The sequence below is a fragment of the Amblyomma mixtum genome, chromosome 10 (assembly GCF_055824585.1).
Source record: "Amblyomma mixtum isolate Tamu chromosome 10, ASM5582458v1, whole genome shotgun sequence".
NCBI lineage: Eukaryota > Metazoa > Arthropoda > Arachnida > Ixodida > Ixodidae > Amblyomma > Amblyomma mixtum.
In genome coordinates this window covers 111,815,539-111,831,849 of record NC_143021.1, presented here as the reverse complement: position 1 = coordinate 111,831,849, position 16,311 = coordinate 111,815,539, and the positions used below count along the sequence as shown (strand labels likewise).

Genomic DNA, 16,311 nt, shown 5'->3' with positions numbered 1-16,311 from the left:
TTCCCAATACGATGAATTTTGTCGATCGTGTTCACTTCTACTCCCAAGGTTCCTTTAAATACATTATCAATAACAGCTTGTTTCAGGTCGCGGTCTGATTCACCCTTGTCCTCATCGATACCAAAAACTAAGAGATTATTGGATCGGCTTCTGTTTTCATACTCTACCAACTTATCCGCCTGATGACGAACAAGGGATTCTAGGGTTTGTACTCGCTTGTTCAATTCTGCAATCACATTAAGTGTAGCGGTCAGTTTTTCGCATTTCACGTTCATTTCGGTCATTTCAGCTCTTAATGCATCTATCTTAGCATCTGATGAAGCCTGATTATCAATGATTAATTGCAACATTTCTGCGGTTTTAGGTCCAGGATTTTCTTCAACATCTCCTGAAACCAACAGTGTCAACACCATAGACCAAGAGTCAACCAAAAAATTCAGGAAACTGCGAGGGCACGGCAGGGCTAACAAAAAGCGGTCATCACTTCTGAAAGTTTTAGCATTATTCAAATAACGAACCTGCAACAGCAGTAACGGCCGCTTAGGCATGTTGTCGCCAGGCCAGGTGCCGTGCCCTCTGAAGCCGCCCTCGCTGCTTGGCTCCTTTTGTAGCCGGTCCACTGATGACGTCACCGTCGTCGACGAAAGACGATCCACGAGCTGGATGCCATCAATCCGAAAGTCTTGATAAGGCGTGAAGAACAGCGGTGCCCCGTCCGGACTGCAGAAAGATGTAGCGTTGGCGAAAAACCATGGCAGAACCTGCAACAGCAGTAACGGCCGCTTAGGCATGTTGTCGCCAGGCCAGGTGCCGTGCCCTCTGAAGCCTCCCTCGCTGCTTGGCTCCTTTTGTAGCCGGTCCACTGATGACGTCACCGTCGTCGACGAAAGACGATCCACGAGCTGGATGCCATCAATCCGAAAGTCTTGATAAGGCGTGAAGAACAGCGGTGCCCCGTCCGGACTGCAGAAAGATGTAGCGTTGGCGAAAAACCATGGCAGAACCTGCAACAGCAGTAACGGCCGCTTAGGCATGTTGTCGCCAGGCCAGGTGCCGTGCCCTCTGAAGCCTCCCTCGCTGCTTGGCTCCTTTTGTAGCCGGTCCACTGATGACGTCACCGTCGTCGACGAAAGACGATCCACGAGCTGGATGCCATCAATCCGAAAGTCTTGATAAGGCGTGAAGAACAGCGGTGCCCCGTCCGGACTGCAGAAAGATGTAGCGTTGGCGAAAAACCATGGCAGAACCTTCAACAGCAGTAACGGCCGCTTAGGCATGTTGTCGCCAGGCCAGGTGCCGTGCCCTCTGGCAAGTTATAGACAGTTACGTCAAAATGCTAAAACGATGTGACGTTGACGCCTGACGCCCCCCACATGTATTCACATGAGAGGGCTCAGCCCCTCCTCCACCTGAATTCCTGCCTTGTGCACATTTTGTTTTTAACCTAACTTACGACCTCCGCGTTCCCATGACGCCTCAGTAGGAAACTACATGTTGAAGACACCCCCAAGTCTCTGGAACAGGTATGAATTAGAGTGCTAGCCCCCATTTTGGTTTTCATTGAACGGCAATTTTAACAATAAAAACACTCTAGCACAGGTACCACGCCGAGCGCCACAATGCAAATAAGGTAGTAGAATTACCGAGCCAAACATATATCTCATGGCCTTCATCTAGAAAACCCTTTATTTTCAATTCAAGGTTCCGGCACCAATCCCTCCCTTCTTCAAGAGTCACTGGAATTCGCAGTATGCGAAGGGATGTTTTTTCGGAGTCCCAGTCACCGTCGTCTTTGTAAGTCGGATGTGTCATCGCTCAGCGTGGCGCATGAAAAGGGTCTTGGTCGTCGCGAAGTGGCTGGTGTGCTGTACAGCTGTTCATTGTTGTTCGGGCTAGGGGTACGGAGAGGTAAAGAGTTGGCGCGACTGTGCGGGTCAGTCTAGTTTGTTCAGCAGAAACTTCTAAGAAAGTTTATTATGAGCAGAGTTCCTGTGTGAGGTAGCCCACTCCTGCCGTCACGGAAGCAAAGCCCGTTTCCTTGCATTTCCTGCCTGACCTCTACTGCGGTGCTGCAGGAGGTTGACAGCGGTCCCCCCTCTCTCAGGGCCATCTTGAAGTTGAATGGCGATATGCCAGAAGTTACTCAGAAGGGGCAACGCGACTGCACAAAGAATGCGAGAGTGTCGTGTCGGAACGAGACTTTTTGGTTGGAAAACAAGCCTTGCAGAAAACTGACTTACAGATTTCCCCAAATGGTCCATTATTGTGCAGGAGGTAGCCCACTCCTGCCGTCACGGAAGCAAAGCCCGTTTCCTTGCATTTCCTGCCTGACCTCTACTGCGGTGCTGCAGGAGGTTGACAGCGGTCCCCCCTCTCTCAGGGCCATCTTGAAGTTGAATGGCGATATGCCAGAAGTTACTCAGAAGGGGCGCTTGACACTTTAAGGTTGTTGATGAGTTTAGTGATGCCCTCATGGGTTATAAAAGCTGGTGGCATTTGGGAAAAACTAGTGGCAGGTATTGAGGGAATATGGAGAGCAGGTTCATGCGTGAATACGGAGGAAAAATATGAATTCATGACATCTGCGCGCTCATTCTCAGGGACATGTAAGCCGTCTTGGTTAATCAACGAAATGTTTTGAGTACGGTTTTTGCAAGGAGTGACCAGATTCCAGAATTTTTTCGGGTTGACGCGCATTATGTTTCCAAGATCTTCGTGAAAAAATTTCTTTTTAGAACGCCGTAGTAAGGTAATGTATTCATGTAGGCACCTGCCATATATTTCCCATTTTTCAACTGAATTCGTACGCTTGGCCGCACGATAGAGGCGCTTCTTTTTGTTTGCTAACTGTCGTAAGGCATTGCTATACCAGGGCTTGTTACAATCACCACGTATGCAGATAAGAGGGACATGTGTTTCGACAAGGGATAAGATTTTGTTCTTGTAGAGCAACCAGTTTTGTTCTACTGATCTAGAGGGTGCGGCTTGGTGGAAAAGGTGGAAAAAAGTTTCTAACTCGAAGTTAATAGCGCGAAAATCTGCTTTACTGTAGTCGCGAATGTACTTTAAGGAGCGCTGCTTGGTGTGGATGGGAACGGCAAAATTGAATACAAGCACCTCGTGATCACTTAGACCGGTGATGCTTGTTAATGACTCAATTAACTCAGGTTTAGAAGCGAGAACAAGATCGAGAATGTTGTTACCACGAGTAGGCACTTTAACTGTCTGGGTAAAGTTAAACGTGAGCACTAAGTCAATAAAATTGTTCGACGGACCGGAGGGTGCTGACAAGGTTTCCCAGTCAATATCGGGAAAGTTAAAGTCTCCACAAAGTAGGAAGTTGGCATGAACAAAGCGGGAGTGCAGATCAAGTAGGACGGAGTGAAGGTCGGTAAGAAAGGAGGAGTCGCAATTAGGAGCCCGATAACATGCAACAATAATATTTGTACAGGTAGGTAGGGATAGTTTAACGCAAAGTATCTCGTGGGAGGAACTAACATGGACGGGAGATGTATGCAATTCAGATTTCGTGAGAACAAGGACACCACCACCCCTTCTTCCCTCTCTGTCGCGCCTGTAAGCAATAAAAGATTTCGTTTCGGAAAGAAGCTCTGTGTCCTCGATATCTGAAGTCAGCCAAGATTCGGTAAAAATAGCAATATCCGCAGTGCTATCTTCAAGAAGGGATCCTACTGCTTCTTTCTTTGGGAGGTAACTGCGGATATTTGTCAATAATAGGGTCATTTTCTTAGAAGCCCGTGCATCTCTGTTTGCTAATGACGATTGATGAGGACTGGCACGTAGACGGCGGAAAGGAGGTGGTGATGATGGCTATGACGACGATAGCTGTGTTACGGAATCGGTTGTGTCATTGTACACGTACTGCTTGCTACCAATAACAAGCTTGTTGAAACGGATCTTGAACGAAGCGTTAGTTTGCTGAGCATACTCAAAAAGTTTTTTCCGGGCCAACCTAACACGGGCTGAATAATCTTCGCGAACATTAAACTCCGAGTTTTTAAGCTGAGATGTAGTAGAAAGAATTATTGATTTCGTTTTAAAACGCGCAAATTTTACAATAATGGGGCGATTCTTTGCTTCCATGTAACGTCCCATTCGGTGCGCACGCTCAATGTCAGCAGGATCAATTGACACACCCAGTTTCTCGCTGCAGAAGGAAACGACATGCTCTTCAGATCGTGCCCACGTTTCATCTTTTACATCCGAAATTCCAAAAAAGATAAGGTTCGACCTTCGAAGGCGGTTCTCCGTGTCATCACATTTTTCGGCGAGCTGTTTGATTTCAAACGAAAGTTTAGTACTGTTCTGGCTTGTGTTATTGTGTGGGCAGGGGCTACTCGAGTGATCGTTCTTAACATTTCTTTCCAAATCATCGACACGCAGAGACAATTGATTCACAGATTCTAGTATGTTAGACTGGGCACCGCGAATAGCTGACAACTCAGCAATTATTGTGGCGTGAGTTTGTTCGAGGCGAGCGAATGCTTCAGAAATAGACTCTAATGATACAGAGGGCCCAGGATTAAGTTCAATATCACCTGACTGGACGAGCATCAAAAAGACAAGGAATGCATTAAAGTAGTGGAAACATGAAAGGCGCAGTATCCGGCGAACACAATCAAGCATTTCAGGGGGGCACGACACCGCGAGTAAGAACGGGTCATTTGAACGGAAGGATGCCGAGGACGGCAGGTAACTAACCTGCGTAAGAAGGGGCGAAATCATGACCGAGTTCCGAGCGGTGAAGTGCCCCAAGTGGCTCCAGAGCAGATGCGTCTTTTCTAGTCGATGCGTATCTCCCGCGCTGATAGTTCCACCAGGTTGCCAGGCGTTATACTTGACAGGGGGCGGGAACGGCGGTGCAAGGCAGGTTTCAAGTTCTTCGTGGTCGGTGACGGAAGGGTACCAAGGTAAGTCGATGAAGTCGAAGAATCCGGGGGGTTTGTTGAAGCAGGGAGGCGGTGCGGTGATGCAGAGTAGAATAAAAGCCTGCGTAAGAAGGGGCGAAATCATGACCGAGTTCCGAGCGGTGAAGTGCCCCAAGTGGCTCCAGAGCAGATGCGTCTTTTCTAGTCGATGCGTATCTCCCGCGCTGATAGTTCCACCAGGTTGCCAGGCGTTATACTTGACAGGGGGCGGGAACGGCGGTGCAAGGCAGGTTTCAAGTTCTTCGTGGTCGGTGACGGAAGGGTACCAACGTAAGTCGATGAAGTCGAAGAATCCGGGGGGTTTGTTGAAGCAGGGAGGCGGTGCGGTGATGCAGAGTAGAATAAAAGCCTGCGTAAGAAGGGGCGAAATCATGACCGAGTTCCGAGCGGTGAAGTGCCCCCACTGAACATTTCGAAATGCAAATTCATGCATGTATCGAGAAAGCGAAATAACCTCAGCTATCAGTATTCATTAAGTTCCACACCACTCTCCGAAACAGAATCATACAGGTATCTTGGAATCATCATAAACAACAAACTAACCTGGTGTGAGCACATTGCAAAAATTTGTACAGACGCTTCCAAAATGCTTGGGTTTATCAGACGATCCCTTGCTTTTTCCCCCCATTCTGTCCGACAGCTCGCCTACGTAACATTCATCCGTTCCAAACTCGAATATGCCTCGGCGATCTGGAATCCCCATCAAAAATATCTAATCGATCAGCTTGAAGCCATCCAAAATCGCGCGGCCCGTTTTATCACATCGCAGTACGGCAGACAACACAGTGTAACTCTTATCAAGGCATCCCTTGATCTGCAACCCCTGGCACTCCGGCGTAAAATTTCACAGCTCTGTTTGTTTCACAAATTGTACTACACCTTCCCACAGCTAAGAAACTCTGTATTGCACCCGCCGCTTCGCACCTCACGACGACTTTTTAACTCTTTAAGTCTGCAGCGCATTCACGGCTCCACAAACTCATTTAATAAATCTTTTTTACCTAGCTCCATTACACTGTGGAATGACTTACCCGATTTCATAGTTATTGAAACAGAACCCATTAAATTCAGGCAGTTATTATCATCACATTTCAAGGGCTGAGTTATTTTGTCGTGTTTTTGAGTGTGTGCATGTGTTTTTTTTTTCTTATCTCAAGTTGTTCTTGAGCTGCTGTGTCTTTCTCATGTTAATATTTTGATAATGTTAATGTTGACCATGTACCCTGTACTTTGTATTTCTTGTTGATTTCACTGACCACTGATTATGAAACGACCTTCCCCCCCCCCCCCTTATGTAATGCCCTAAGCCAAGGGCCCTTAAGGGTAAATAAATGATGATGATGATGATGATGATGAGTTTGGGACATCGTGGAAAAGCACGTTCAGTGAACTCCCCTCCTATTCAAAAAATCAGTCGTCAAGACCCTTTCGAAAATTCAGCGCCATCTGGTGTGTGGTGCGCAAACCGCGACGCCTCCGCCATTACTTGGGCATACGCCTGCCGGTATGCGCTCGGGCCAGATTGAAAAGTACGCGCGCCCGGCGAAGCCACAACAAGCGCAATTTTATTGTTTCTGTGTCCTAGCCATGTTCCTTGACATTGGCTCTCTGCACCAAGCTATAGTCGCGATGCCGGCATGCTGCTGTGTGCCTTTCTGCAGCCAGCGCGGTGAAGAGACGCGCACGGAAACAAGCTGTGTTACCAGAGCACGGAGCGCATGGAGTAGCTGCATGCTTCTTTCGTCTCGTCCGTGACCTGTTCGTTTTCACATTAAAATAAATGATATAAGTATTGAAAGAGCAGCGAAAAGTTCCTTCTACCGTGTAGCCGCTCCGCTGTATAGTGAGCACAAAAAATAAAGGTGCCACCTTCGGCGCACTCGAGGACATGCATTCCGATGCTGGCGACTGTTTCGGCGCGTCACAAAATCAAAACGTAGCTCAAACGCGCTTGTTTTGGATTTTCAAGCATCCACGTCCATTCGTAGAGAGTTCCGTGTGCGCGAAAAAGAGCACGACGATGCGGCGCGGCGAGGAGCGCCGTCGTTCTCTCCGTTGCGAACATGCAGCAAACGACGGCGACATAGGCGGAATGCAGCAGCAGCAGCTGTGTGTTTTCGTTCGGTCAGGGCCTGTGCACTCTGGCTAAGGCAGGAGACACATGTCCGGCAACACGTCCGTCGCGCCGCTTCCGAACTGCCACACCACAGCAAGCAGGGACACACGCAGCGGCAAGCACTGCTGGCTCGCTCTACCCAAGCTCCGCCCACAACCGGTGTCGCACTTCGCCGCAGCGCAGCAGTGCCCGAGCGCTGCTTGGCTTGGTGTACAAATATTGCAAGAAAAGACGGCATCGCCTTGTTATCAGAAAGACTGCCAGCGGCGACAAAGCATGCCAGCTGATGTTGCGGGCTTTGGGCAACGGCACCGCTCGCGGGCGCTCTGGGCGAAGAGCTCTGCGGCTGCCTGTCTGCCGTGGTCGTCGCTAGGCCTATAGCCTGCTTCGCATCGAAACGGCAGACCTTTCCACAAATTGCAGCGCCGCGCCATCCCCTAGCGGATCCGCGCAAAGCATGATGGGAGAAAGGAGCGGTCGCCGCCCGCGTCGTCTGCTGTCAAGCGTGTTGCTGTGTTGTTCCGCCGAGTTCAGGCGTTGTGCGTCTTCTCGCGCGCGTTGTAAATGTTGCAGGACACTGCTGTGGTGGTTATCTCTTAGTCTTTCTGCAATTATGCGGGCATTTTTTTAGACATTCGACATGTCTGCAGATTAGAATCGCGGTGGCGGTCAAAGGTGCTGCGTGCCCGGCTGTAGTAACAACACGAGAAAGGACATCAACATTTCATACCACGTATTCCCCAAGGACAAGAAGCTGAAGCTAGAATGGATGCGCAGGATAAATCGGCAAGGTTCGCAAGGGCGATTTACCCTGTGGAAGCCTTCGAAACACCACAAAATATGTGGTACGCATTTCAACACTAGCGGGCGCAAGGGATACATGGATCGTCTCTCCACGATCTTTCCACACCGAGTGTATGCGGAACGGACGCCTGCTGTGATTACGCAGAGCAATGGGCACATGCGAATCTCCAAATTCGGCTGGTGACCGGGGCAGAGGGCGTCGCGACTAGGTACGGCCAGGACGCCACAACCGGCAGCCTGAAGAAGGCCGCCCGTAATGCTGCTGCATAATTTTCGTTTTTTTTTTATTTGGGGGGGGGGGGGGGGGGCTTTTATGAATAAAGTTATTCACCTCCACCATGGGCACATGAGCGGCGAGGGCTCTCCCACGAAACACAAAACGTCTTACGAACGTCTCGAAACAGCTTCAAATGACTACAAACGTCTTGCGCTGTGTTCAAACGTCTCATAGATGTCGACAAGAAGAAGTTTCCTCTGCGGCGTCTCTTAAACATCTGCAGTAAGACGTTTGCTGTGAAACTTCTGTGAAACATCTGTAGTCAGATGTTTTCTATACTTGTTTCTAACACGTGGAACTTGAGACCACGTCAAGGAGATGCGCCAGTAATCAGCAGAGTTGCCACCGTGGATTAAACGTGCTGTAAATCACGGCACATAAATTAGATGGCTCTCCTGCTTGACGTTTCGAAGAGCAGGCGCGCCGGTGCAAAGACCGCGCTCTTTGTATTCGAACACAGAAAGCGCGTTTTCTCCTACGGAGCCCGAATCACGTTCCACATCGAGTGCAGCTAACCCGCGACTCGTAAGGCTGGATTTAGGTAACATATAATTGCCCTGAAAGCCGACGCGAGTGAAAAAATTTGCTTCATGTTGCGAACGCCTCTGTTACGCCTCGGCTAGCTGGCGGCAGCATGCGGATTGACAGGCGCAGCGCACGCTGCCTTCGCCGCCTTCCCAATATCTTTCTCTATGGCCTTCCCCCCGCCTTCGCCTAGCTCGCTCGCGCGGTTTATCGCGCAGATCACCCGCGCGCTATCTTTTCGTGGCGGCGTATCTTGGAGGCAATCTTTCTTGAGTCACGCCTTTAGTGAACTAGAGTAGTCACGCCGCAGCTTGCTGCTTGGTGTCGCTCCGCACGGTGGCGATGCAGGATAGTTTGCCAAAGTGGTTTTAGCCGTTTAAAGCAGAAAACAATCTTAGTGGAAGCTGCAAGTGCTTAGTTTTACATGAAAGTATTAGATTCAATTTGTTTTTTGGTTCTTTGATGATTTGTTTATTTTTACGTTTAGAAATTTAGTACTTCATTTGGCCATTTGGCGTTGCAGAGGCTAGCGATAGCTACGCGCGCGAAGCGGATGCTGCCATAGAGCTAATATACCAACTGATGCTGCGCACGTTGTAGTACGTTTCGCTGCGCACTTTTTCCGCGGTGGTTGGCACTTCACGCCGCTGCAGTTTGCATTTTCCCCTTTTTCTGCGGTACCGTTTACTACCAGTGTTTCACTGAGATGTGAGCCTCGTTTTCCGCAAAAGTAAGTAACCTTCCATTTCTCTTCTGTGGTGAAAGTGTCGGCTTTGCCGGCTAAGCCACTTATACTGCTGTCACACGGGCACTTTCGATCGCGATCCAGTCGATCGAGATCGAACTCGATGCAGATCCAGCGTTGCTACACGGCGATTTCGATCGCGATCGACCTCGATCCTGCTCAGGCGCCTGGAGCACGATCGAGGAGCCGCTGCGAGCCTCGTTCCCAGGCTACACGCCAACTGAAACAAAATATCGCAGCTAAAACTAAAAAGTACTAAAATATTTATGATAAAAAAAATGAGCACAATTTTAAAACAACATTTGTTTTATTTGTGTGCTTTGATTTGCAAAGCGGCGTTTATACTCTTGACACCGGGCATGCCTATTTTGACAGTTGTAAACAAACGCGATCCCGGCTCCCACGTGCGTTGCCCGCCGAGCGTTTGTTGCTTAGCCATGGAGACACCTGCTGCCGCTTCACGTCCTCGGAGGCTTTGGTCCGAAGAGGAGACATCTGTGCTAATTGATTTATGGGAGGACAGACTAGAGGATCTGAGGCGCCAGAAAAGAAACAGCTGCGTATACAACGAGATCGCGGAGGCCATGGGCGCGGCTGGATTTCAGCGGTCTGGTACAGAAGTGCGCCACAAAATGCGCAACCTGACACGCACGTACCGGTAAGTGCCATGTCTCTGTTTCATAATCAAGCGACTTACATCAGTGCCCGCGTCCTGCATTGTGCAGTCATGGCCAGAATAATACGAAGCATGTTTCGGTGTTCCGCAACTCCACATGTGGTACATACGCGCCCGTGTGGTACTACATACGCGCATATGGCGCACGTGTGTGTCTTTGTGTTGTCGATCGTCCCGTGTTTGCGCAACCTTCACCTTAACAGTAACATGTACCAACTAGGCCCAACCGAAGTTTTATTGAGGTACTACCGAGAGCAGAAAAGAACGGGGGGGGGGAGATGTGACGACAGGACAGCGTTGTGTGTAGCACGTGTTTACATAACCAGGCGTACGATTCCCCTGGCTCGTGGAAAAAAGTGTCGGTCGTGCATAGGTCACACATTTTCAGGGGACGCACTTTCTCCATCCTGCCAAGCGAATACGTGCTCATTAGCTAGCGAGACAATGCAGAAGTCGATTCTTACCCGCGAATCTGCATTAACAAACTTTTTTTACCAGCTGTATACACGCAAGCCCGCTCTCATCGTGCCGGCTCAATTCAGTTTTCAAGCAGTTGTTTACAGGCTGTTTTCTCAAGTGCGGCATGTTCCATATAAAATATTCAATTTGTGCAGGGCCTTGCTCAAAACCGGCAGAACTACCGGTTCTGGCGCCATTGGCTGGCCGCACTTCGAGCAGCTACACTCATTCCTGGGGTCACTGCCTGCAAATGACCCAACAATCGCCCAGGAGTCCAGCTGTGGCGACCAGAGCTCTGTAGAGCATGTAAGTAGCTTGCAATTTGTTGTACAGAGATCTAGCAAACAGTGGCGCATTGATTTTGTTGTCTCGTGTTGTCGTGCTGTATAAAAATGCATGCCGTTTGGCACTGAATGCCAGGTCCTAGAAAACGTGCCAGATATTTTCTTTATGAAACCAAAGTACCTTTTATGGTGAACCACTCCTCTACAATCCTCTCTCACAAGCTATTACGCTATCAAGCTATAGCTCTCACAAGCTATCAGCTCCTGCATAACTCAAAAGGCTACTTTTTATTTGTGCAGCTCGTTGACCAAATGGTGTATGGCACCAATAGTGCCGGTAGCGACACTGGTACGCTGCCATCTCCTTGCGACACCAATGAGGCCTGCAGGGAACGAAGCGGGCCACAGACCCTCAACAGCAGCGCTGCTGAGGATACTGAAAATAGGCCGCCGCCAGATGGGCCATCTCCGCAGCAACAGCGACCGGTGCGGAAAAGGAAGCGGAATTCAAATGTAACAGAATTCCAGCAAGCTCTGCTCACAGAGCAGAGGCTCCTGAGAGAGTCTCTCGAAGCTTCTCAAGCAACGGAGCTTGCATTGCGCGAGAAGCACTACAAACTCCAAGAAAAAATGGTCAATGTAATGACAAAATTTTTCGAAACACCGTAAATAAATGAATTTGGCTACTACATCCTTGGTGTGGTTTTCACAGCATACATGGATTCAGCCTGACACTGATGCAGGATATACTGTGTGTTACAAGAACACCAAACCAAAAAAGTACAGGAATGACACGCATGTCCATACCAAGAGAGAGAGGAGACAAAGCTTTAATTTAGAATTGCACTCATACAGAACAAGTGGAAAAGAACACTACAGAGCACACTAATTTTTAGAACTTAATGTTATGTTGGGTAGTCTTGAAAAAAAAAGGCCCAAGAACAATGAAAACAGTTCACGCTGAATTAACGAGTCTGCTCGAAGTGTTACTCAGCAAATATCACCATCTTTAGTATGACATATGTCCAGTATTACAAATGCCACACATCAAAGTCATGGCCCTGTAATGTTCTGAAGAGTTCTGTGTCGCTTTGGGATTACCAACAATGAGACAGCAGATGTACACATCCACCAAAGTATATGGCCCAAGGGGTTTGCTTGTGAGGCCTGCTCTATGCTTCGGGAGGAGTCAACCAATGCGTGGAGTGCCTTTCAGCCAGCCCCGTGGAGGCTTGCCGCTCTGCCATGGGCGGAGTAATATACAGAATGATCTTCGTTGTTGGCCAAACTACGTTCAGCCATTTTTGTTTTGTGTACTGCCGAAATAGATGTGGGAAATTTGAGTGAGCTGGAAAGGAAACTCTTTGGCGGACCACAGACATAGGCTCAATTTCCTACGACTGCACGCCTTTGTGTGATGCGACCGAAGGCAGCTCCAGAGTAGCGAGGAAGTGCGATGGCTCCAAGGACGGCTGGCAATGAGTGGGCGACGTGGACGGGTGAGTGATATGAACCCTATTATGCCACTGCCAGCAGTGGCAGGTGAAGAGCTGGGCTCAAATTTCGCGTTACCGACTGTTGCAACGGTCAATTTTTTTCTTGATATTGACGCTGCGCGTTTCTGAGCTACTATTCATCGCCATGAAACAAAGCAAAATGACGAAAACCAGAGAACATGAGTGCCGCTGTGCCGGAACTAGTCTGCGAAAGGCGAAAAAAATAATAAAAAGTGTGGAATCACGAATGGTCACACTGACTGTAACCTTAACTGAAAGGTAGTCATGCATATTTTCAGCTTCTAAAGCTCTGAACCCCATGTGATGTTACTGCTTTGGATGAACTGTTTCGAGACTGAGTTTCTGCTAGTCGGCAACAACTACATTGTGGTTGCCCAGCGGTATCTCAGCGTTGGCTTTTTACTGCTGTGAGGCTACAATCATTCATTATTGTGTAGGGAATAACTGACATCAATTTGCTTCAGTTACTGGGAATGTGGGTCACCCCTACTACCTTGTTGCTGGAAACACTCACGTCATTTACTGCATTGCTTATTGCATGTATGCTCTCGGGACAAAGAAACTGCCTTTGGGGAGGCTGGGAGAAGATAGTTGTCAGCTGAACAGATAAGCTTTGTCATCCACCCTGCATTTGCATTTTATGATGCGCCACACGGCTGAAGCAAGACTCAAGTGGATGTTGAGAGGTCATTGAGCAGCTGGGGTATCCCTTCAGCAGGGTAATCTAGCACTAGCAATGTGGATGTTTCTACCACAGTCAAGTCTCAATGGCAAACCAAGTCACGAAATAAAGTAGGTATACTGTAAAACAGAAAAGAAAAGTAATCCGTATGGCATGTAGTTTAGCAATATGCAGAACAAAAGCAACAGATGCCACACCAGGACTGGGCGTCAGTTGAGAACAAGAAATTCGGTTCATTACTGAACCGCTGCTCACTAGCATAGCCGTCCAATGCGCAGACAAATGGGATTGGGAAAGTTTGAACTGACAAAGCCCATTAATGTGCAGGAGACAGACTCATTCTCTTTTCAGGAATTAGATTATGAGCTATATAACATAGGAAGCATGGAACCTTTCATCACCCTCCATGCTGTCATTTTCAGAAAGTTTCAGGAATTTCAGGGGTGGCTGAAAATAAGGCATACCGTGTAATACGTCTGAGTTTAGGTACGTCTGGATTCTGGCTGGTTTAAATGAATATTTATTGCAGTTGGCAGCAACTGCTGAGCAAATTCAAAATTGCAAAGGAGACTGTCCTATCAGAAGTGGGCTTCTGGCATCTATGTATATAAATTTCCTCAGTTGCAGTGATAATATAAACACTAGTAAGTGCAATGAAAAGTGTGCATTCAGAGCGTTTAGCAGAGTGCTACAACTTGGTTCCCATATAGGGAATTGTACATAGTGTATATTGCCGCAGAGGACCCCTGTCCTTTCTATCGCTCCCCCCTTCTCTCTCCGTCCTTTTATTCCTGCTAGCCACAGCTAAGGTTTAGATGGCAGATGTCGCAGCTAGCAACATCTTTTCCTTCCACCGCTATCTTTTTTTACTGATAAATAGCCAATAGCAACAACACGGTAGGTCAGCTTGAGACATCTAGAAAAGCGTGAACATTGCGCTTCAACCTAGGTGTGCATGCTTTCTCAGGTCACCATTGTTTAGTGTAGTTACAGGAATTGTTTTTGGCTCTGTTGAATAAATATGCATCACAGGCACTTTTGTGGCAGCATACAAAAATTAGGAGGCAGCTAGGGGTCAGAACATACTATCCCTCGGGATGCGCATTTGATCAACTTTATCTTGTGTACTGCTTGCTACATCTAATCATTGTTGTCATTGTTTCAGGTGCTACCGGTTTACTACCTACCAGCAGTGTGTGCTGTGGGGGTGGCTTGGGCATCATAATAGTAGGCCACTGCCCACCTGCATGGTCAAAGCTATAACAGCAAAGTACCCTGCTGAAAGCCACATAGGCTTTCAACTTGATTAGCAACATCTCAAAATCAGCAAGTTAGGTGGCTTCATTGCTCTTTCACAACATAACATATAGCTCTGTATTTCAGCCATGCAGTAAAGTACAAAAAGATGCACAAAGCCACTTGGCATAGCAGTTGGAAAACAGTTTATTGACTTGCTTAGATGTATCTGCAGAATCCTTCCAGCACATGCTTGGTAGGTAGTCTGGGTCCTGCTCAAATCTGAAAGCCTGTTGGTCCACGGGTGCAAGCACCACTCTTATCACACTTGCCTCAATTGCTCCTCTGCCAGTCAAGGGGAATGTAACTGCAGGCGGACTGAATCAAAGTTTATTCCTGCTAACAGTGTCTTGCAAGTGACTGCACAAATTGCAGAGGAGAACGGCCAGACTGTGATAAGAGCATCCCTATCCGCCAACTGGGATACGCGCTCTCTAGCAGGCAGGTTCTGCCGAGAGAAAAATCTGTGTGATCTGGCTGAACCAGTCATTTTTCTGCACAAGATGTTGGTTGCCAAGGTGACCATTGAAAAAAGGATACGTGTCTTGGCATGTCCATACAATCTGCGGCCAGGTGGACAGGAAGCTGGAAATCTGGTGGATACGTGTCTGGGTATGTCCGTACAATCTGCGGCCAGGTGGACAGGAAGCTGGAAATCTGTAGCCAGTTGGACCTGCAAGAAACTTGTAAAAGTATGTGCTGCGAAGATGCTCACGTCGGCCTCCGACACAGCAGAAGGGGAGACACACATCTTGCTCCTGTCAGACAGCTCAGACTTTCAAACACGCTCCATGTTGTCGCCCTCACCTTGCTGAAAGCAGGGATCGTTGGCGTTGGGATAGCGCTTATGCTGGCTTCTGATGCACCACAGAAGGATCGCCACAGCTTGCTGCTGCTCAATAACTTCCTTCAGAAGCTTTCAGGTGTACTCTGGAAATGAAATCTGCACATGATATTGTTCCGAATTACTCCCCAAATGTCAGGCATGCGGAAGTTACACATATTACTTAATGAAAGTTGGAGGTATTTTCAGGGGACAAAGTGTGCATGATGGCTGTGCTGTGCCTTAGTCGCCTTCACCATTCCCTTTCTGTAGGGAAGCAAATATTTATCCATACAGAATGGCCGAAATACAATAAGGACTTACAGACGGCCACACATCTGGCGCTGTGTTCAACAGAACCATTGTCCTGGTGCGGACAACTGCTTACTGCAACCGTTGAAAGCCTGCCTCAGAAGGATCTGGTTGAAGGTATTTTCTCTGAAAGATGGTTGTACAAAGGCAGATCAGCCACTTTCCTTTCTAAAGCATTTGGGTTTAGAAAGCTTGAGGTGGTGCAACATAGCATTTCTGGATTGCTTTACATTTCATGCCTTCACAATAAATACATTGATTTGCGTACTTCACCAGTTTCTATCAGAAGCATGGCCTTGGCAGTCACTGTGCGAAATCCATGCCAGGAGAAGCCGCAGCCAGCTGGTGCCACTGTAGGGTAGCAAATATAGGGAAGCGAAGGCTTGAAAGTGCGAGTAGTATTGCTTTCGCAATAAAAAAAGTTAATTTGCAGAAATGCTTACCAGGACTCTATGGCGCTTCGGGGCTTGTTGCTGGGTTCCATCGACGATGGGAAGTCGAAGCGTGGGCAGAGACTTCCACCGCAGGCGGAAGTGACTGACATCGAGCAGATGGAAAGCGCATGCCTCGAAGTGTTCAGCGCAGAAACAGGGAAGCTTTGGTAGCTTCTCGGTGTTGTTATACCTTCGAACAGCTACACACAGCTATACCTTCGAAAAGTATAGCTGTGTGCACCAACAACCCACAAGCAAAAGAAGCGAGGAGAGTGCTTCCTCGGAGCAGGCCGAAGCCACACAATAAAGCACAGCACAATAAAGAAATCGCAAACAAGGCATCACACACTGCACACATGTTCAACAACCTGCAGTCATCTGGTGGAAATAAACAAACAAAAAGCGTTAAGTG

General features: G+C 48.2%; 1 protein-coding gene and 1 long non-coding RNA gene across 2 annotated transcripts; one reads left to right on the top strand and one right to left on the bottom strand.

The window, feature by feature from the left end:
• Window positions 1-9,711: 9,711 nt before the first annotated feature.
• On the top strand, window positions 9,712-14,016 carry LOC149326690 (uncharacterized). The gene is made up of 4 exons (XM_089564649.1): window positions 9,712-10,074; window positions 10,707-10,857; window positions 11,136-11,474; window positions 14,002-14,016. Exons 1-4 carry the CDS (start codon window positions 9,776-9,778, stop codon window positions 14,014-14,016), a joined length of 804 nt encoding a protein of 267 aa, XP_089420775.1. The 5' UTR covers window positions 9,712-9,775.
• A 1,717-nt stretch (window positions 14,017-15,733) lies between these two features.
• Window positions 15,734-16,279, bottom strand: LOC149326689 (uncharacterized). Its single transcript, XR_016286387.1, has 2 exons — window positions 15,909-16,279; window positions 15,734-15,816 (listed from the first exon to the last, which is right to left on the bottom strand). It is a non-coding gene; the product is annotated as an uncharacterized LOC149326689 (long non-coding RNA).
• Between the last annotated feature and the right edge of the window lie 32 nt (window positions 16,280-16,311).